Source organism: Camelina sativa, chromosome 11, assembly GCF_000633955.1.
Source record: "Camelina sativa cultivar DH55 chromosome 11, Cs, whole genome shotgun sequence".
Taxonomy (NCBI): domain Eukaryota; kingdom Viridiplantae; phylum Streptophyta; class Magnoliopsida; order Brassicales; family Brassicaceae; genus Camelina; species Camelina sativa.
Window position 1 is genome coordinate 5,321,191 of NC_025695.1, and position 20,949 is coordinate 5,342,139.

Here is a 20,949-nt window from a genome sequence, read left to right on the forward strand (position 1 = left end):
GATATCATTTGGTCGTCTTGAAGTCCATGAGATAGCAGCATTTGTGCTAAACCAGGCAGGGCATTACGAGGCGATCAACAGGAACTGCCCAAATTACTACTTGTCCTCTGAATCCGAGGCATTGTTCACAGATCATCTCCCAAACCGGCCTACATACATTGTTGGACAGATTGTCCACATCGAGCGCCAAATAGTGAAACTGCCATCATCACTTTCAGCTTCTGCATCTCTCGAGGCGGGTAAGACGCATCATCTCGGCTCAGACCAAGTCTCGAGAACTCTGGCATCAAGTTCAATCTCAACATCATCTTCAGCAACAACAACATCAAACCCTTATGGTCTCTCTTCAGGATGTGAATACTTCATAGTGACGATAGCAATGCTTCCTGACACTGCTATTCATCAACAAGCTTCCTGATCCTTCTGCTTGTTCTTAAGGCAGATAGATGTGATGGAAGAAACCCCTCCCCCCAAAAAGGAAAAAAAGAAAAAATATGTAAATACTTTGAATTCAAATGACACAATCTAAAACGAGACAGCCCCTTATATGATTTGTGGGTGTTGGGTGCATTCGTCCCCTTTTTTATCTTCTAATTTCTTTTATTTTATATCTTTCTTCTTTATGTACAGCTGATGATCACTGATCTTAGTTTAATCTTTTATCCTTCCTTGTATACACTCTGCTTTGCTTTAAATGGTGTAATAAAGAGAACAAGATAAGCGAAATAGTAAAGGTTTATTACAATAAATAATGAAATGCTTATGCCTCTGCAAACATTGTTTTATATTGGGAATAATCTACAGAAATTAATTACCAAAACATGTTTTCTTCAAATCCCTGTGTGGGGGTTGTAGTTACCAAAGAGATAAATTTGATTTACAAGAAAAAACAGAAAAGCTACAAGTCCAGGTTCCTATATTTGCCAAATCCATAAAAGAAAAGCGCAATCTATAAAATTATCTATTATATGCATCACCATCTTCTTCTGAAATGTTGGCCAAGAACTTTGGCAAGGATGTGATCCGGGGCAGGTGTAATAGCAGATCACCGAATGAGTCTTTCCTTAACATACCCTGTGGTTTGCTGCTAGAAGCTGGATCATTAACTCTGTTGTTGTTGTCGGAAAGAATTCCCTTCGGATCACTGGGTTCAGACTTCAATCCAACCGAAATTTCAGTATTGGGCTGTGAGTTTACAGGGACGTTGGGGTCCTTGTACAAGAGGTTGAATAAAGAGTTAACCCTTGGCATAAGAGACCTCTCATCTGGTGCCTCGAACTGGATATTATCACTTAGCAACTGCTGTTTCATGATCTCAAATTTCTCCATATGTTCCGGATGACTTCCACCAGCAGGATCAGAGAGCAGTCCAACGAAATCGCTCACTGACATAGATTGGTGTAGTCCAGGTACTTTGATCTGATCTGAGTCAGTTATATTTCTGGAATCAGATAAAAATGCAACGAAATCACTAACTGACATAGAGTGGTCTAGTCCAGCTACTTCTCCAGCCAGACTCGAATCCGCTGTGTTTTTTGAATCACAGAGAACTGCAAGAAAATCACTCAGTGACATAGATTGATGTAATCCAGGTGCTTCGATCTGACCACAATCCGTTCTGTTTCTTGAATTGACTGCTTCGGAACCCCCTATTCCTTCATTTGAACGAGCATCTATCACTACAGATTGAATGAAGCAAACAAACCCAATAAGAAATCCACAATCTTAATCTGGTTCAACAAAAGTGAGAATGAAAAACTATATTCAAATAAGGAGCTATGAAAGCAAGCAGAACGAACAGTTATTACAATACCTGAGCTGGGTGATGGTGCTTCATGAGACAGATACATATGCTCAGATGACGACTGAGCCCCAACAGGAGATGCTAAATTATGAGTCCCAGAGATTGCAGGACCTGTGTTAAGATTCAAATTCCCAAAAGGATGGCCTTTTGATTCATTTGGATCCTCAAAAATTGATTGCCGTGCATCAAAGTAGGGAGAGTCCATAGCTATCTCCGGCTGTCGGCTTAGATGGAACAAACGATGGTCACATTGAACAAGCTTTTCGAAATGTTTGTTCATTATCCCTTGGGCACATTGCAGAAAATGCTGCCTAACAGATCACAAGGGTACTATCATTAGCTGAAGTAGGACATAAACAATATATTCAGAAAAAAATTACATGAAATCTTTCCCTCATAAGAACAGAGGACACAGGAAATGCATATACCTGTTCATGCTGGCTTGGCCATCAGTAAAATCTGACGTCGCCTGCCACAAAGTATGTTTTCTAGGCTGTGGGTTTGTTTCCCGGAAAAATAAGGGCTGTCTAGCAAGCTGAAACATAAAGTGACAAGTGATTAAAGTTGAACAAGAGCAATAGGTTGGGAAAAATAAAAGAATATGAGTGAATACTATACCACGAGAGTCAAAGTTCCAGGTCCATCTTCAGGACAGTTTGCCTTTAGAGCCATAATATCTGACCATTGGATCTCGATTTTACTCTTAAGACCTTGTTCCAACACTTCCCAAACAAGTTTGTGTTTTGCAAAGTAACACTTTGCCACCAAATCACCTTCATACCTCGATTTATACTTGAAAACAGAAAAAAGAAACCATGTCAAGTCAGATTTTGAAAGCACCATGAAAAGCAGACATCAAAACGAAAACATTTCCCAGGACTACTCACCTCCCACTGCCCGATCTTCAAAAGCGAAGCAGGAAAGTTAGAAGCTTTGAGCTTCTCAATACTTCCTGGCGCCAAAGTCGATCCGACTGATGCAGCAGAAGCAGCACCAATACCTTTGCTTTCCTTCTTAACACCAGACCCAACAGCACAACCTGGCATCGTTTCAGATTTCGGATCACCACAATGAGTTAGCCTCATCTGAATCAACTCCAACAAAGATGGACTCTTCCTAAGGCTCAATCCAAGAGGACTCGGCTCATCAAGCGGGTTATACTTAGCTGGTACCATTGGCGATGAGCTTCCCCCAGAGCTCCACAACTAAATTCAATGCAAGAATTAAATAAATCAAAATTAAAAAAAAAAAAAAAAAACGATACATCACCCAAAACAAAAACACAACCAGCAAAACGAGACACAAATCTTCATAAATCATATAAAATCTTCAAACATTAAATTCCAAATCCATTTCCGAAAGAAGAAAAAAATGTATAAAGCAGCTCAAAAACTATTAAAATTACCGCAGAAACAAAAACAGATCAGCTAATCTGAAAATAAGAGAAGAGAAGAGAAAAGGAAAAAAAAAAAAAAAACCTTGGATCGTTTGTTGAGAGGAGCATGCTCTTCTTCTAAATCATCCTCAGCTATCTCCAATTTAACCGGCAGCTCATCTCGACACTTGGCCGCCAATTCAGACTCCGTTCTTAAACCTCCAGATTTCCTCATCTCCACCATCCCCCAAAATAAAAAAATAAAAAACGAAACTTTTCCCTCCCTATCTACAATAACCCCCAAAATTACGAAAATTTCAGATAACCCACCAACGAAACCACGAAATTGAAAAAGAAAAAAAGTCTGAATTTTTTTTTTTGTTAAATCTGGAACGCGAAAGCAAACCCTAGAAATCAGAGTATATAAACATGTACGGGATCTCTCTCTCTCTCTCTCTCTGTAAACTTTGATTGTGTAAAAGAGGATTCTCCTGGCGGCTATCGACGCGCGTCTCTCGTGACTGTACCGACACGCGCCGTTGTTATTTTGACTCCATGTGCTCTCGAAATTACCAGACTAGCCACCACGTTATGTTTATTGAGAGAGGGCTAATTTTGTCATTTACATGATTCTAATAAATAATTTAGTTAATTCGCTGGCGTACAGCCACTGGTTCCATATTTACATTTTTTTATTTTCTTTTCTAATGACGGCTATAGATAGAACATTTGCCACGTGGTACTAACTCTTCCTCTCTTTTTTTTTTTTTTAGTCATTAGTCAACATAATGTTATTCTTAAATCCACTTATGGTAATCTAACATAATGCATTCAACCTTATCTTTAATCCTAACCTTCTTTTGTAAACTTTCACCAAAGTTGAACAAGATTTTAAGGGAAAAGATTTATATGCTTACATAGTTATTATTACTAAAATAAAGAACACTGTTGAATGAACAATAGTCTTCGTTTATGCGATTTTTGGATTCTCTCATATTAATTGTGTTTGAACTTTGACCATAGAACAAGACTTCATGTTTTTCCTTTACAAAACAAACAGAAATGGAATGAGATTCTTTTTGAATTTCATATGTTTTTCAAAGTTGAATGAAAATTATTACTATATCAAGAAGTAGTAAGTCAATGATAGATTTAAAATCATAATATTACAAAAATCTGTTAACTTTGAACATGTGTGTTTCTCTTAATTTGAAACATATTCACAAAATGGTTTTATTTTCTAGATTTAAAGTCTTTGACACGTCCCATATTTACTTATTGACATAGTTAATAAGTTAACAAATCTTCAGAACTATATACTACACTATTTTTTGTTGTCCATTTTTGTGTATATATGCATTCAGAAATCAGAACATAGAAATGCATGCTAATATCGTCTTAAGAATTCTCGTATTAGGCGTGTTTTATTATGAAATAACATGATATTAATACTTTTTGTTTGGTTTCGCTACTTGTATATATGTCCCAAATTTTGGTTAACCGATATCTAAAGAAGTCCCAAACCAATTTATTTGCCTAACTATGCATGTTTTTTTTCTTTTCTTTTGCGAGTAACTTGGCATACACGACTTCATTAGAGTACGGTGTACGGACAATGATGACGTCTATACCATCATGCAATCATATAGTATAATTCTATATTGGTACAACCTCTTTGACAATACTAAGGTTAATTTTACAAATATAATATATTTTGGATCAAGTATGAAAACCGTGCGTGGGAGAGTACATCTTCATTATAATTATTACTAAGATTGCAAAAGTTTTGGTATAATAAAGATTGTGATCTAACGATATTCAGTGTTATAATTAAGTCCTGTATCTACGGACGTCCCTCTCCTATGGAATGGCAAATGGAGGAAAATAAATGACTATTCTTGTCAAATTATAAGTCACACATACGAACAAAACAGAAATACCCTCTTGTGATTTTCTTTTTCTTGATCGCTCTTTTTTTTTTGTTTGTGTGTGTGTGAGGGATTTGTTCTGTTTATTCTTGTTTCAACCTACCAACATCATTATAACAAAACCAAAAACAAAAATTGGCGGAAGAAGCAGAAGAAAGAGCAATTTGTAAATGGAGGATGATATAGCAGTACCTTTAAGCGTCCCGTGAGATCCTTGATCATCTTTGAGATATCGATCCATCCTTAGAATCATAATGCCTGTGCCAGATCCACGGGCGGGGCAGGCGTTCATCTGTCTCATTACCTTTTTTCTTTTCCTATCAATAGCGGTTGGAGGCGGTTGTCTCATTGCATACACAGTTCTTCCTTACCCTCCAGTTTGGCTCTCCTACCTTGGCATTGTCTTCGTTTGTCTCCCTTGGTTCTTTTGGATCCTAACTTTTGCATACCGCATTATTTCACGCACATTTGGATTTAGAATGGTCATTGGATCGGGTGGTAACAATAACAACGCGAATGGAGAATCCCAGCCGCGCGATGTTGACCCTCCTGAGCAATCTTTAGAGCCTCCTGCTGATGAACCAGATACAATAGCTCACCCACAAGGCCAAGTTCTAGTGTCTATTGAAGGGAATCAATCGAAAAAACGAATGTCAACCTCCAGCAATTCTACCATCGGTTCACATGAAAGTGAGATGCCACTAGCCATTTCTATGGGCTCATGATCGTATATGTTTTGACACATAAAGGATTCTAGCCATAGAGAGAGCATCAGGACGGAGATGCTAATCAGATTCTTAGCCTCTTCACAACATGGGAAATTTTGCTGTTTTTATTTTGTATCAAATACAGATAGATTTGTAGATTCAACAAACAAAGAAGTTTACACCTTTTACCACACTACCAAAGGTTTTCCTCAAACCCCAAACCCCAAGCAAGAGAGATTATTGTTTGTGACGAAAGGGGTATAGTTTGAGATGTTTTTTTACCGTGGTACTTGCATATAATGCAGTTTTTATAGGGTAGTTCAACAATTAAGGTTCATTAAATTTATGTAATTTTTGTATATAATCTATTACTAGTTTGGTAATATAATTCTGATTCGAATCCTTCAATTTTAGGGCTACCACTTGGAGGTTCCTTAACTTGACAAACAAGCCATGTTATATTGGATTGTTGGGTTCGAAATGCTGACATCTGCAAATGGGTCACTCAACAATGTGGTGATGGTGAAATCAAAATAGTTGCTTTCATATTCTTCATGTTGATTGATACACAAACCTCCTTTTTCTAATTTGTGTTCGAAGAGTATCCCACACGCGTAATTTGGATCATTGTTTCTATGTTTTCGAAAAAAGAACATTATTGATCCAAGAAATTTGGAGTTTGAATTCAGAAAATGTGTACCAAATCAAAATCAAAATCGAACCGAACCGAACCGCATTGGACATCAATGGTATAAACCGGGTTCGAGTCGATTCAATTTGAAATGATAGGATAAACTCTTTGGGCACAGAGACGAGCTTTTTTTTTAGTTTTGAGAGCTCTCTCACTTCACAATGTCTCTCTCGCAAACAAATTTCATCAGTTCTTCATTTCTCTCATCGAGCCATGAACTGCGAATTCCTTATTCTAGACCGGTACTCTCTTATCCCCGTCTCCAAACACACCGGATTCTCTGTGCTGCGAAGCGAACCGGGAAGCGGAGATACCCTTCTGAGAGGAAGAAGCTGAGGACAGAGCAGAAGGAAGCTGTGGCTAAGGTTAAGAACAAGCTCGAAGGTGTTTGGCGTCTCTCTAAGCTCGGTGTTCCTGTCGGAGATGACCCTGGAAAGGATTTTCTCGGGATTTCAGAAGGTTTGCTTCAAGCCATCGCTAAAGTTATTGAGTTCCCGGTGAGTTTTCCGGTGAAAAAGTTCGAAACTTTATCTTATGGGTTCGATGAAATTGGATGTTTATCTGTGATTTTGATAAATTGGGGTTTCTAGGTTGCTTCAATGCTCCCTGAAGAAGCATTCTCAGTGATTAGGAAATCTTTTGACGCTAGGAAGGTAGGTTTCAGTTTTTGATTTTGTATGTTTATTAATTTATGTATTATGGTTCAAGTGAGTGAAGGTTTCATCTCTTTTTTTTTGTTTAGATTCTGAAAGAAGCCAAGTTTGTGTATACTGTGGATTTGGATGTGAAGACGCTTCTTGAGTTAGAGCCTCGTGCTCATGATTTCATTTTCCGGTTAGAGCCTAAGATTGGGCTTATTGAACATGTGCCTACCGAGAAGAGTGTTTTTGGCGACTTAATCAGTGTGGTGAATGACTGTAAGAAGAGCAACAGTGAGACATCATCAGGAGAAATTGAACCTCAGATTATCAATGGCTCTGGAGATCCACCCAAACATGGAGGAGGAGGAAGAAGCAAACCGAAAATTGCAATTGTTGGTGGTGGTCCATCTGGTTTGTTTGCAGCTCTTGTTCTTGCGGAGTTCGGTGCAGATGTGACATTGATTGAAAGAGGCCAAGCAGTGGAAGAAAGAGGACGTGATATAGGTGCTTTGGTAGTTCGTAAGATTTTGGATATGGAGAGTAATTTCTGCTTTGGCGAGGTTTAAAAACCTTCTCTTCAACTAAACTTATCATAAGTACTTTAGTGTTTTGCTAGTTTTCTGTTTCTGTGTGTTATTGTCAAAGTCATATTTAGCACTTATGCGTCGCAGGGTGGTGCAGGTACTTGGAGTGATGGAAAGCTTGTTACTCGAATAGGAAAGAATAGTGCCACCGTTTTAGCGGTTAGTATTTTGAGACTACCAAGCAGTTCATGATTGAATACAAATGAAGAACTTGTGACCCTTACTTTAATTGTTACAGGTATTGAAAACGTTGGTTCGCTTTGGGGCTCCTGATAATATATTGGTTAATGGAAAGCCTCATCTAGGAACAGATAAGCTAGTTCCGTTACTCCGTAATTTCAGACATTATCTTCAAAGTGCGGGAGTAAGTTTAAAATGAGAGATTGATCTAAGTCTCTCTATTACTTTTTGATGCTTTTGGTCTATTTTTTTTGTCCTCTGAGCATCCTCTTTAATTCCATATGCTTAATTAGGTGACTATCAAGTTTGGAACTCGGGTAGATGATCTTCTGGTAGAGGATTCTCGTGTTTTTGGAGTCAGGGTTTCGGATTCAGCAGACCAATTGCAGAGTACATCCCAGAATTTAAAGTTTGATGCAGTTGTTCTTGCAGTCGGTCACTCAGCACGTGACACATATGAGATGCTTCATTCCCGTAATGTTGAACTGACCCCAAAAGATTTTGCTGTAAGTTCCTTGTATATATGTTGTTTTTTTAGTATGTCGGTGTCCAATTTGAATCAATCTATCTCGATACTTTCTCTTCCCTTGCTTGGTATTATTATTTGATTTCTATCGGTTTGTGTGGATCAGGTTGGTTTGCGCATTGAGCATCCTCAGGAGCTAATCAACCATATACAGGTCGGTCCTATTATCTTAAAACCATACAGTCATTAGTTAATCAGATCCTATGAATTTGTTGTACCTTATCGTTGTTCAAGTCTTGACTTTTATATGAAACACCTATGTTCTTGTAATGGTCTTTCTTTCCAGTACTCAAGTATGGCTAGTGAAGTTCTTAAAGGACGAGGTAAAGTACCAGTGGCGGATTACAAGGTTGTTCAGTATGTGAATGATAAGGATGAGGATCTCTCGCAGTCTTCATCAAAACGTAGTTGTTACTCCTTCTGCATGTGTCCTGGTGGTCAGGTACAGTGTCCTCAAATAGTTTTTTGCTGTTTATTATCTTCTTTTCGATTTTAATGAATAAGCCTGTTTCCTTGTATATTCAGGTTGTTCTCACCAGCACAAACCCAACAGAACTCTGCATCAATGGCATGTCATTTTCTCGCCGTTCATCCAAATGGGCCAATGCTGCACTTGTCGTCACAGTCTCAGCCAAAGACTTTGATCTTCTCAATCTTAATGGACCCTTAGCTGGAATAGAGTATCAGGTATCAATTTGAAAGTGGATTACTATTAATACTACTGAGTCATATTTGTTATATCTCCTTTTATTCCTTTCTCTAGAGAGAATTTGAAAGAAGAGCGGCTATAATGGGTGGTGGTGATTTCACAGTTCCTGTACAAAGAGTTACTGATTTCCTGCAAAACAAGTTATCTGGTAGATAAATAATATATATTTAATACTCAATTCGTATCTTTTTGTTCTAACTGTTCGTTTTTGATGATTTTGGATGTTCTTGTGCTGTAAAACAGAAACACCTTTACCTCCATCAAGCTATAGATTAGGGGTGAAGTCTGCAAATCTGCATGAACTGTTTCCTGCTCATATTACAGAGGCTCTGCGACAGTCTATCTCCATGTTTGAAAAAGAGGTTGGTTAGATATTTCCTCATTACTACATATTGCAAACGAATCCGTAGCTTCTGTTTTTCTCTAAACTTTTGTACTTTCAGTTACCGGGATTCATCTCAGAGGAAGCACTACTACACGGCGTAGAGGTATATTATATATCTTCCTTGTCCTGAATCAGTCTACTCTTCAGACCAGAGATAACAACGATATATCAACTTTGTTAAACCAGACAAGAACAAGCTCCCCTGTTCGGATACCTCGAAGCAATGAGACCTACGAAAGCACGAGCTTGAAAGGTCTATACCCAGTTGGTGAAGGAGCTGGTTATGCTGGTGGCATTGTAAGTGCAGCAGTGGATGGTATGTTTTCGGGTCTTGCTGTTGCAAAAAGCTTTGATCTCTTTGATGGAACCATAGAGTCAGTTATTGGAAAGGCTCAAGGTGCTGGACTTGTAAAGTACTGATGATGATGATGAGGAGGATGATGAAGAAGACTGTCAAAAATTTCCTCCATCCCTATGTTCTTTTCTGCCCTTGTCGAGGTAAAAAAGAACATCAATGGGGTCTGCTTGGTCCTCGAATTCGGTTGTTGTTGCACCAAAGCCTATGTATTTATACAAAAATACAGATCAGAAGCGAGAATCATCCGGAGCTAGAAGAAAATTTTGCCGAAGTTTTAGTTAAATAAGCAAACTAGTGTAAAATGTCAGTGACAATTTTTTTATTCTTATGATATCTTTTTATCGGTACTATTATGGTATTTAACTTCATCATTGTTTATTGGAACTTGGAAGTATAAATGGCTTCTAGGTCAAGTCTTGTGTCCTTCGTTTTTGTTTAGAGTTTTGAGGATCCGAGTACCACCAAGCCTGAAATCAAGTCGTTATTACTTCACCTTACACCATTATCAATCACATTTTCGGCCAAAAGAGAATGATGACATGTGTTATTACTTCATAAGACACGCATGTTTCTCCCAAATGGTTAAAAAAGGCCAATTGATGGAGGAAAGGAAAGACAACGGTAACAAGACAACTTGATCGAGGAAACTACGCCGCCTAATAGATAAGTGTTGAAAACAAGAAAACGACAAGCTTTAGACAAGCTAAAACACATTGCGAAGACATATGATGACATATATAATAACTCTAGTTTCTAGTGTGGTCAATATAATTGTGCTAAGCACGTGAATACCCATCATTAGGCTCTTGCTTATTATAGTTAATCACACCAAGACGCAAAGATTTATCTACAATTTCTTCATACATAATAATACGTTGCGGATTATAATAGTAGCTTTATAACAATAATAATGATAAAAATGTTTGCTATTTAGTACAGTAGTACTTATGCAAAAGGTATAATTGACTTCTTTTGTTTTCTTTCTATCTCGAGTACACACAAGAATTTGATAGATATAATATCTCAAACTCGCATATTTCATTTGTACATATATACTCATATTTTTCTGAAAATAACAAAAAAATATGTCGGTAAACAAAATAATTGAACACGTTAGATTCAATTACATATATATGTCGGACATATCATACGATCTTAAGTCAATATAAATTTTGTCCGGAAACTTAATAGTCCCATTAACAAGTTTAATCTCTATAAGGACCATAACGTAGACATCATTTATAGATTGATCTACTTTTTACCCTTTTGAAGAAGATAAAAGTTCGGTTGAATCAATAAAAGTAGGAAACGTTAATCTTCATAAGGCTTCCTAGCCATATTGAATCCTTGCACGGACGACGGTTCAATGATACATAAACAGATAAATGTGTGCTAGGTTCAATGACTCTAAGAAATTGGCAGGACGTACATGTGTAGCAAATAAAAGAACATAAAACAAAATATATCTAACATATATAGAAGTGAGAAGGAAAGATGAATTTGCAATACTAATATTAAATTCAGAGAACTCCCAAGTGGAAGTAAAGTTAGAGAAAGACTCCACAAGGTAAGGGGACAAACAAAAGAAAGAGAGACAAAGGTCTATAGAAAGCTTAAGATCATATGATATGTCCAAATCATCTCATGTGCGAGCAAACCTTTCTTCTTAATTAAAAAATGGGTTTTATTCTATGTTTCTATTTTTAAAAATGGATTAATTTATTAGGTTTTGTTCTATGTTACTAGTAGTTTAGAGTCCTCGTCGATGACTAGACTCGACCAAAATACTGAAATCGACTGATAAGCAAATAAAAGAGATAACAAGAAAATGAAACTTTAGTTAGGGATTAGCCATCGTATGTGTTTGGTAAATATTATTTTCACAATTAGAAGAAGAAAAGACAAAAAAAAAAAAAAAAAAAAAGGNAAAAAAAAGGTAGAAGAGAATGACGAAACACATATCATGGGGTAACCATCAAAAGTTCCATTTCTTCTAATAAGTATAATAAATTATTTTTCAATATACCTATATATTCTAGAGTCCATGATGTCTAAGAGCTTCTTCCTCATAACGCTTATGAATATAGGTAAGGTTGGGTGGGAAAAGTAAACCTAAGCTTTCGGTGTAAAATGCCAATTTTCGTATTATTATTATTTTTCAAAAGTGTTAAAAAGAAACAACAAACTCAAAGCAATCATCAGTTCAGTTGCCATAAACTTGTCACGTTTTGTCTCGATCCATTTGCAAATATTATTTTTTATTCTCTTTTATGCATTGATTAAACTAATTTCTATTGGTACTTAAATAAGGGTTATTGGTTCTATGATTTTAATGGATTTGGAAATCCAAACAAAAATTATGTATTATTCAATAATTGATTTTAAAATACTTATTAAAATTATGTGTTATTGGTTCTATGATTTACAAATACTTGTTAAAATACTATATTATTCATTTAATGATTTGTTTTTGGATTTCAAATTTCACATTATGTTTTAAATGGATTTAAAAGTGTAAAATAGAAGAATTCAAATCCAATGATAAAATATGTTATTTCAAAATCTATCTAGTTTGATTTTTAGAATTTACAAATCCATATAGATTTAGAAATCAATTCTCCAATAACATCTTGTTAGTAGACAAAAAGATAAGGATTCCGGTTCAATTTAGATAATGGTTTACTCAAAATGGAAGACACCTAATTCGGTTTTGTTACGTCTAAAATTCTCGAACCGGACATAACTCGAAGACTCAAATTTATAACAACAACAATGTTACTTTTGTCAATGCAGTTGTAATGACATCTAGGAGAAAAAGGCTATAAAAAAAAAATAAAAAAATAAAAAAATAAAGACCCTATAATATCAAAATTAGGTGGCGCGAAAATAACGCCCTCTCTCTCTCTTTTTCTCTTTAATCTCTTTCTCTCTCTTTGATCTCTCTCTCTCTGGCACCCAAATCTCTCTCCCTGAATCGTCCGATCAATTCTATCTCCGGCGATTGCTTTTTTTTTTTTTTTAATATATATATATATTTTAATCCACACGAGCGACCATTCTTCATTATCGGCGAAACATTTTGTTCACGGTGGTGTTAATCAATTCCGATCGCGTTCGTATTTCTCCAATTTCGATCTCGAAGCCTATCACGGGAACTTTTTCGGATTCTTACGGGTAAGATTTTCAAATTTCCGACCTCAGATTCATCGGATCTCTGAACTTTAGCTTCTACATTTCCCAATTTTGATTATATTTCAAACAAAATCGGAAGAACCCTAGAGTTTCTGGGTAATTTCTAATTTTTGCGATCTGAGATTGATTTTGTTAGAAATAAAAAACGGAATGACTTTGGTTTTTGAATTTAATTTCTGATTTTCTTAGTTTCGATTTTCACAGAAGAAAAAAAAAAGTTACTAAATTTTGATGATCGAATAAAACGAGTCTGTGTCGTGAGAGACACAGGTCGTGTCAGTATCTGACAAATTTCACTTTTGGATTCTTCGTCAGAACCATCTCATTGTTTCCACTCAGAAACCGAAAAAGAGAAATAAAGTTTTGAGTTTTTTTTTCAATCCTTCCCATTGATTCTCTCCCTTCATCCTTCACTTTCTCGATAAAACTTTTCTCAACTTCATCAATCATCACTGATTTGCTCTCGGAGAGTGGGCACTCGTTCTTGATTCTTCAATCCACGTGGTCCCTTATCTGGAGAAAAACACCAAAATGATCTGTCGTAATGTCCATTTTTGCTAATTGGTTTAATAAGTTTCTTATACTACTACAAAATCAAACAATGTGACACTAAACTAGTTTTATTATAATCTCTAGCTGCTTTAATTTAGTAAGTTTACTGTTTGCAAGGTGTTGTGATAAAGGGAGTTTCTTTTGAGGTGTTGTGATGTTGATGGAAAGAAGATGAAGTGTGGTCTCTTTAGAGAGATTTGAACCCATATCACACCATTTAATTTTCCAGCACATATCTCACCATGGCACTGCCATGACAAAGACACGGGCAAAAGATTCTTCCTCTGTTTCATTTTCGATTTAATAAAAAAAATATCCCCTGATATTGTGAATCTGCAACTAACTTGTTAGAACTTGACCCACCTTTCTCTCTTGTTTGACCACTGTTTTTTTTTCAAACTTTCTTATCCCTTTCCATTGTTAGTTCTCAGCACCTTCTTGGTTTTCTAGTTTGCATTTGGTTCTTAGTTTGTTACCCTTTTTGAATTGGATAATTCATGTTGGAGTCTTGCTATGGGTTTCTGTTGTAAAGGTAGAATCTTTTTTTACTTTTGTTTATCTGTGCTGGTTTAATATTCTTTGCTCTTTTCTTCGCATGGCCTATCTGTGAGGTATCTTACCTTTTCTCCTGGTTTTTGGGTTTCTTGCAGAATAAAGGGACTGCTTTTACAGCAACTGGAGCTCTTTTTATTGTTTAGCTCCAATGCAGAACTAAACGAGAGGCGTAAACTGCTAAATCCAATCAATGCAAGTTTGGTTTTGTGAGCTTGAATGGACGTAGCTACAGATACTACAAGGCGGCGTCTTGTTCCATCAGAGAAGAATAATGCTGTTGCTGTCACTCGCCGTCCTCGGACATCGGAGGTCAGTTCAAGATACAGGTCACCTACGCCAACCAAAACCAGGCGATGCCCTTCCCCAAGCGTCACAAGGCCAACAGTGTCTTCAAGCTCTCAATCCGTGGCTGCGAAAAGAGCAGTTTCAGCAGAGAGGAAGCGTCCTTCAACACCGCCATCACCTACTAGTCCCTCCACACCGATACGTGATTTGTCTATAGACTTACCAGCTTCATCTAGGAGGCTGTCTACAGGTCGTTTGCCTGAAAGCTTATGGCCTTCCACTATGAGAAGCCTCAGTGTTTCATTTCAGTCGGATTCGGTCTCTGTCCCTGTTAGTAAAAAGGAGAAACCAGTTAGTAGTTCTTCTGTTGATCGGACATTGAGACCTTCTTCGAATATAGCTCAAAAGCAGAAGGCTGAAACGACCCCTGTATCAAGGAAACCTACGCCAGAGAGGAAAAGAAGTCCATTGAAAGGGAAGAATAATGTGTCTGATCTTTCAGAGAACTCGAAACCTTCAGATGGTCCTCACAGTCGGTTAATAGAACAGCATCGGTGGCCTAGTAGAATTGGTGGAAAGATCACTTCGAATTCTTTAAACAGAAGCTTGGATCTTGGCGACAAGTCTTCAAGGGGTATACCAACTTCAGGGCCTGGAATGGGGCCGTCTCTTAGAAGAATGTCACTACCTTTGTCCAGCAGTTCGAGACCTTTGCATAAAACTTCTAGTAACACATCTAGTAATGGTGGATTGTTGTCTCCAACAAAGTCAGAAGATAATAACATAGCTCGATCTTCTGGGGCTCAAAGACTTTTGTCTGCAGGGTCGTTAGATAGAGAGACCTTAGCAACGGCTGTAGCTAGGTTGCATCCATTGTCTGCTCCTGGATCTCGCCCAGCTTCACCAAGTAGAACATCGTTTTCGTCTTCATCGTCTCTTTCTAGAGGCATGAGTACTTCAAGAGGAGTGAGTCCAGCGAGAGGACTAAGCCCTTCAAGAGGATTGAGTCCTACAAGAGGTTTAAGTCCTTCGAGAGGGTTAAGTCCTTCGCGTGGCACAAATACCTCCTGTTTTGCTCGACCATCAACTCCACCTTCAAGAGGGGTAAGTCCTTCACGGATAAGACAAACCAGCACTTCCACACAATCCAGTACCACAACTTCAGTGCTCAGCTTCATCACGGATGTCAAGAAAGGCAAAAAAGCAAGCTACATCGAAGATGTTCATCAACTGCGCCTGCTCCACAATAGATACTTACAGTGGCGGTTTGCAATTGCACGAGCTGAATCTGTAATGTATATTCAAAGATTAACTTCCGAGGTATATAACATTTCCGTCCTCTCTAACATGACCGTTGCTTCAACTGATTGATCTAAAGACGTCTGAAAATTCAAGTTTTGACTTCAGGAAACCCTATTTAATGTGTGGCATGCGATATCAGAACTACAGGATGATGTGACTAGGCAAAGGATTGGCTTACAACAGCTAAATCTAGAGATCAAACTCAACTCACTATTAAACAATCAGGTAGGTTCTTTCTCTCCGTTATATACTGGCTTTGCATTGATCAGATCATCCCATGCTTATGCATAAATATGTGCACAGATGGCGAGCCTTGAAGATTGGGCCACACTTGAAAGAGACCATGTTAGTTCTTTAGTTGGAGCCATTGCAGATTTAGAAGCAAATACTCTCCGACTTCCAGCGACTGGAGGAACAAAGGTATATATTCTTACTTCTGCGAACACTCATGGAAAGTTAAGTTTAGAAGATCAAGAATAATAGTTATCATTTATAACTTCTCTTAATACAGGCGGACGTCGAATCTTTGAAAGCAGCTATGTCATCGGCCCTTGATGTAATGCAGGCTATGGGATCGTCCATTTGGTCTTTACTCTCAAAGGTGAGACCTTTTATAAAAACCTGTTTTTTAAAAATGTGTCCTCTTGATTTAACTCTCAAGCGGGTCCATTGCTCTTTATGATTTGTATTCGCAGGTGGAGGAGATGAACAAAATGGTAACCGAACTAGCTGTTGTAGTTACAAAAGAGAGTTCTATGCAAGGAAAATGCGAAGATCTTCTGGCTGCAACCGCGATCATGCAGGTAACCAAAAAAAATTCCAATAATTTAATGAAAAATGATTATGGTAAATTGCATTGAAACCGAGATATTGTCACATGGAACAGATAGAAGAGTGTAGTCTGAGGACTCACCTGATACAAACTAAGCGAGAAGAAGGAGAAAATGCAGAGGAGACTCCTCCATTGTTGCCATTAAGCAAATTTCCATGGCCATGATGAATAACAAAAGCTTACAGTTACCACACGTTCAACACTGAATTACCTGTAAATTGCTCTTTGATGCCAACATTTCTCTTGTCGAGATCCTTTTTTGATCTTTGCTTGTTGAAGTTTTCTCCTTCTTTTTTTGGTATGAAACAGTAGCGTAGGAAGAAAAAAAAGGAAGTGAAAGTGAAAGATCACGAGTTCGAAAGTCTTAGGATATATAAGAAAAGGAAATTTAATTGTTCACATGTAATGTCTTATGTGGGTTTTTACTACAATATATAGAGTTTATAGAAATCACTAACAAAAACATAATCATATCTCCTCTTCACCTAAATAAATCTGAAGTTAAAATTGGTTCTTGAGTTGCTTATACTTAACAGTTGACACGACCAAAAATATTAAGTTATAAATAATACTAGTGTTTTAAATTTGATGTTGTGTGGTCGTGTTCTTTGAAAAAAGGCAAAACACGGCAAATGCTACTACGGACCGTATCGGCCGCCACGGCCGAGACAACGGTCGCAAGCAAAAACAACTTTCTTGATCTCTTCAAAAGATCAACTTCTGTATCTCACCTTGCCCAAACCCATGCTCAGATCATTCTTTATGGCTTCCGAAACGATATCTCATTGCTCACCAAGCTTACCCAACGACTCTCCGACCTCGGTGCCATTTACTACGCACGCGACCTTTTCCTCTCCGTTAGAAGACCTGACGTTTTTCTTTTCAACGTCCTCATGCGCGGCTTCTCCGTCAACGAGTCGCCTCACTCTTCCCTCTCTGTGTTCGCTCATCTGAGGAAATCCACTGATCTCAAACCCAACAGCTCAACTTACGCCTTCGCTATCTCCGCTGCTTCTGGGTTTCGTGACGAGAGAGCTGGCTGTGTTATTCATGGTCAAGCAGTCGTTGATGGGTTTGACTCAGAATTGCTTCTTGGGTCGAACATTGTCAAGATGTACTTCAAGTTTTGGCGAGTCGAAGATGCTAAGAAGGTGTTCGACAGAATGCCTGAGAGAGACACGATTTTGTGGAACACGATGATCTCTGGGTACCGAAAGAATGAAATGTATGAGGAAGCTATTCAGGTCTTCAGGGATTTGATCAGTGAGAGCTGTATACGTTTGGACACAACAACTCTGCTTGATATTCTCCCCGCTGTTGCAGAGCTTCAGGAGCTTAGACTCGGGATGCAAATCCATAGTCTTGCCACAAAAACTGGGTGCTACTCCCACGATTATGTTCTTACCGGTTTCATCTCACTATACTCAAAGTGTGGAAAGATTAAAATGGCAAGTACTCTGTTTCGTGAGTTTCATAGACCAGATGTAGTAGCTTACAACGCAATGATTCATGGGTACACATCCAACGGGGAGACCAAGCTCTCCTTAAGCCTGTTTCAAGAGCTGATGCTATCAGGAAAAAGGTTGAACTCAAGCACGCTCATGAGTCTGATCCCTGTCTCTGGTCNACGCACGCGACCTTTTCCTCTCCGTTAGAAGACCTGACGTTTTTCTTTTCAACGTCCTCATGCGCGGCTTCTCCGTCAACGAGTCGCCTCACTCTTCCCTCTCTGTGTTCGCTCATCTGAGGAAATCCACTGATCTCAAACCCAACAGCTCAACTTACGCCTTCGCTATCTCCGCTGCTTCTGGGTTTCGTGACGAGAGAGCTGGCTGTGTTATTCATGGTCAAGCAGTCGTTGATGGGTTTGACTCAGAATTGCTTCTTGGGTCGAACATTGTCAAGATGTACTTCAAGTTTTGGCGAGTCGAAGATGCTAAGAAGGTGTTCGACAGAATGCCTGAGAGAGACACGATTTTGTGGAACACGATGATCTCTGGGTACCGAAAGAATGAAATGTATGAGGAAGCTATTCAGGTTTTCAGGGATTTGATCAGTGAGAGCTGTATACGTTTGGACACAACAACTCTGCTTGATATTCTCCCCGCTGTTGCAGAGCTTCAGGAGCTTAGACTCGGGATGCAAATCCATAGTCTTGCCACAAAAACTGGGTGCTACTCCCACGATTATGTTCTTACCGGTTTCATCTCACTATACTCAAAGTGTGGAAAGATTAAAATGGCAAGTACTCTGTTTCGTGAGTTTCATAGACCAGATGTAGTAGCTTACAACGCAATGATTCATGGGTACACATCCAACGGGGAGACCAAGCTCTCCTTAAGCCTGTTTCAAGAGCTGATGCTATCAGGAAAAAGGTTGAACTCAAGCACGCTCATGAGTCTGATCCCTGTCTCTGGTCATCTGATGCTTGTATATGCCATTCATGGTTACAGCTTGAAATCAAATTTCCTGTCTCATACATCTGTCTCAACAGCGTTAATTACGGTTTACAGTAAATTGAATGAGATAGAATCAGCCCGGAAGCTTTTTGATGAGTCTCCGGACAAAAGCTTGCCATCTTGGAATGCAATGATATCGGGTTACACCCAAAACGGGTTGACAGAGGACGCAATATCTCTCTTTAGAGCAATGCAGAAGTCTGAGTTCAGTCCAAACCCGACCACTATAACTTGTATTCTGTCGGCTTGTGCGCAGCTAGGAGTGTTGAGTTTGGGAAAATGGGTACATGATTTAGTTAAGAGCACTGATTTTGAGTCTAGCATATATGTGTCTACAGCTTTGATTGGTATGTATGCAAAGTGCGGAAGCATTGGGGAAGCACGCCGGTTGTTTGACTTGATGCCGAGGAAGAATGAAGTTACATGGAACACAATGATTACTGGTTATGGGCTTCATGGACATGGACAAGAAGCTCTGAGTATCTTCTCTGAGATGTTGAATTCGGGCATTCCACCAACACCAGTCACTTTCCTCTGCGTTCTTTACGCTTGTAGTCATGCTGGCCTGGTCAAAGAAGGTGATGAGATATTCAATTCCATGATCCACCGGTATGGTTTTGAACCATCAGTCAAGCATTACGCTTGTGTGGTTGATATTCTTGGCCGAGCAGGACACTTACAGAGAGCATTGAAGTTTATAGAGGAAATGCCAATTGAGCCTGGTCCATCTGTGTGGGAGACACTGCTAGGAGCTTGTAGGATTCATAAAGACACAAACCTCGCCCGAGCAGTCTCTGAGAAACTGTTTGAGCTAGATCCAGACAATGTAGGATACCATGTTTTGCTGTCGAATATTCACTCAGCTGATAGAAACTATCCACAGGCTGCTACGGTTAGACAAACCGCCAAGAATAGGAAACTAGCCAAAGCTCCTGGATATACCTTAATAGAAATAGATGAGACGCCTCATGTCTTCACCTCAGGTGATCAGTCACATCCACAAGTAAAAGCAATCTATGAGAGACTGGAGAAACTCGAAGGGAAGATGAGGGAAGCTGGGTATCAACCCGAGACTGAGTTGGCCCTGCACGATGTGGAGGATGAAGAAAGGGAGCTCATGGTGAAGGTTCACAGCGAGAGGCTAGCCATTGCCTTTGGACTCATAGCCACTGAGCCAGGAACTGAAATCCGGATCATAAAGAATCTTCGGGTCTGTTTAGACTGTCACACAGCAACCAAACTCATCTCAAAGATTACAGAGAGAGTGATTGTTGTAAGAGATGCCAACCGCTTCCATCACTTCAAAGATGGTGTCTGTTCATGCGGAGATTATTGGTAGTGGCTTGTATTTTTGGCCTAGACGCTAGTCATCCTGTAACATCATATGACTCATAATCGATAATTCTTTTATTGACTCGACAAGTTTTGATTACTTGTTGCAATCTATATGACCCTTTAGTCTTTTTTTTTTTTTTTAATTCCTTTAAATACCACTAAATTTTTTTTTTTTTCCAAAAATACCACATTTTAGTTTTTTTTTTCTCAAAAATACCACAAAAGTTTTTTTTCCAAAATTACCACAAACACAAAAAATTTATTTTTAAGAATGTAAATTTTTTTTTTTAAGTTTGGGTTGACATATTTATTTTTAGGGTATAGTTTTTCGGGGCAGGGTTTAGTATTTAAAATTTCGGAATTAGTTTTTAGTATGAGAACTTTAGTTCAATTATGTGGTATTTTTAGAAAAAAATATATTTTAGTGGTATTTTTGGGAAAAAAAACTAAATTGTGGTATTTTTGGAACAAAAACCTATTTTAGTGGTATTTATGACAATTGCCCTCTTTTTTTTTGTCAACCACTGGACCACAACTGGCCGGCCCATT

The 20,949-nt window shown here is 38.3% G+C and overlaps 6 protein-coding genes across 9 annotated transcripts in view; 5 read left to right on the forward strand and 1 right to left on the reverse strand.

Annotated features, from left to right (window-relative positions):
* The window catches only part of LOC104721764 (autophagy-related protein 11-like), a 20,947-nt gene extending 20,273 nt beyond the window's left edge, over positions 1-674 (forward strand). Inside the window, exon 7 of the mRNA XM_010439831.2 lies at positions 12-674. Coding sequence (XP_010438133.1) covers positions 12-418 — 407 coding nt within the window. The 3' untranslated portion in view covers positions 419-674. The remainder of the gene's footprint in view (positions 1-11) is intronic.
* LOC104721765 lies at positions 753-3,635 on the reverse strand. Its single transcript, XM_010439832.2, has 6 exons — positions 3,283-3,635; positions 2,692-3,009; positions 2,423-2,596; positions 2,233-2,339; positions 1,814-2,115; positions 753-1,679 (listed from the first exon to the last, which is right to left on the reverse strand). Exons 1-6 carry the CDS (start codon positions 3,421-3,423, stop codon positions 958-960), a joined length of 1,764 nt encoding a protein of 587 aa, XP_010438134.1. The 5' UTR covers positions 3,424-3,635; the 3' UTR covers positions 753-957.
* On the forward strand, positions 5,167-5,940 carry LOC104721766. The gene has a single exon (XM_010439833.1). The coding sequence runs from the start codon at positions 5,362-5,364 to the stop codon at positions 5,830-5,832; it is 471 nt and encodes a 156-aa protein (XP_010438135.1). The 5' UTR covers positions 5,167-5,361; the 3' UTR covers positions 5,833-5,940.
* Positions 6,627-10,261, forward strand: LOC104721767 (uncharacterized protein Cbei_0202-like). The gene is made up of 13 exons (XM_010439834.2): positions 6,627-7,002; positions 7,096-7,158; positions 7,248-7,706; positions 7,818-7,889; positions 7,969-8,094; positions 8,204-8,416; positions 8,543-8,590; positions 8,723-8,878; positions 8,962-9,123; positions 9,200-9,293; positions 9,389-9,507; positions 9,589-9,633; positions 9,717-10,261. The coding sequence occupies exons 1-13, from the start codon at positions 6,667-6,669 to the stop codon at positions 9,948-9,950; spliced, it is 2,127 nt and encodes a 708-aa protein (XP_010438136.1). The 5' UTR covers positions 6,627-6,666; the 3' UTR covers positions 9,951-10,261.
* LOC104721769 (AUGMIN subunit 8) lies at positions 12,765-17,005 on the forward strand. Of its 4 annotated transcripts, XM_010439838.2 has the most exons (8): positions 12,768-13,062; positions 13,750-14,164; positions 14,283-15,792; positions 15,880-15,999; positions 16,078-16,194; positions 16,286-16,375; positions 16,470-16,577; positions 16,661-17,005. In XM_010439838.2, exons 3-8 carry the CDS (start codon positions 14,404-14,406, stop codon positions 16,769-16,771), a joined length of 1,935 nt encoding a protein of 644 aa, XP_010438140.1. In that variant the 5' UTR covers positions 12,768-13,062; positions 13,750-14,164; positions 14,283-14,403; the 3' UTR covers positions 16,772-17,005. The 4 variants fall into 4 exon arrangements, with proteins under 4 accessions (XP_019088726.1, XP_010438140.1, XP_010438138.1 ...); XM_010439836.2 differs by lacking the exon at positions 13,750-14,164; XM_019233180.1 differs by lacking the exons at positions 12,768-13,062; positions 13,750-14,164 and having other exon boundaries at positions 14,211-15,792.
* On the forward strand, positions 17,121-20,523 carry LOC104721768 (pentatricopeptide repeat-containing protein At4g30700). The gene is made up of 2 exons (XM_010439835.2): positions 17,121-17,757; positions 18,551-20,523. Exons 1-2 carry the CDS (start codon positions 17,239-17,241, stop codon positions 20,402-20,404), a joined length of 2,373 nt encoding a protein of 790 aa, XP_010438137.1. The 5' UTR covers positions 17,121-17,238; the 3' UTR covers positions 20,405-20,523.

Coding starts and splice junctions, on each gene's coding strand:
- LOC104721768 (XM_010439835.2), top strand. CDS start 17,239: ATGCTACTACGGACCGTATCGGCCGCCACGGCCGAGACAACGGTCGCA. Junction 17,758..18,550: donor GAGTCGAAGATGCTAAGAAG/GTGTTCGACAGA, acceptor GATGCTAAGAAG/GTGTTCGACAGAATGCCTGA.
- LOC104721767 (XM_010439834.2), top strand. CDS start 6,667: ATGTCTCTCTCGCAAACAAATTTCATCAGTTCTTCATTTCTCTCATCG. Junction 7,159..7,247: donor AATCTTTTGACGCTAGGAAG/GTAGGTTTCAGT, acceptor TTTTTTGTTTAG/ATTCTGAAAGAAGCCAAGTT. Junction 8,095..8,203: donor ATTATCTTCAAAGTGCGGGA/GTAAGTTTAAAA, acceptor ATGCTTAATTAG/GTGACTATCAAGTTTGGAAC.
- LOC104721769 (XM_010439838.2), top strand. CDS start 14,404: ATGGACGTAGCTACAGATACTACAAGGCGGCGTCTTGTTCCATCAGAG. Junction 15,793..15,879: donor TTCAAAGATTAACTTCCGAG/GTATATAACATT, acceptor TTTTGACTTCAG/GAAACCCTATTTAATGTGTG. Junction 16,000..16,077: donor ACTCACTATTAAACAATCAG/GTAGGTTCTTTC, acceptor ATATGTGCACAG/ATGGCGAGCCTTGAAGATTG.
- LOC104721766 (XM_010439833.1), top strand. CDS start 5,362: ATGCCTGTGCCAGATCCACGGGCGGGGCAGGCGTTCATCTGTCTCATT.
- LOC104721765 (XM_010439832.2), bottom strand. CDS start 3,423: ATGGTGGAGATGAGGAAATCTGGAGGTTTAAGAACGGAGTCTGAATTG. Junction 2,597..2,691: donor TGAAGATCGGGCAGTGGGAG/GTGAGTAGTCCT, acceptor TCTGTTTTCAAG/TATAAATCGAGGTATGAAGG. Junction 2,340..2,422: donor CTGGAACTTTGACTCTCGTG/GTATAGTATTCA, acceptor TTTATGTTTCAG/CTTGCTAGACAGCCCTTATT.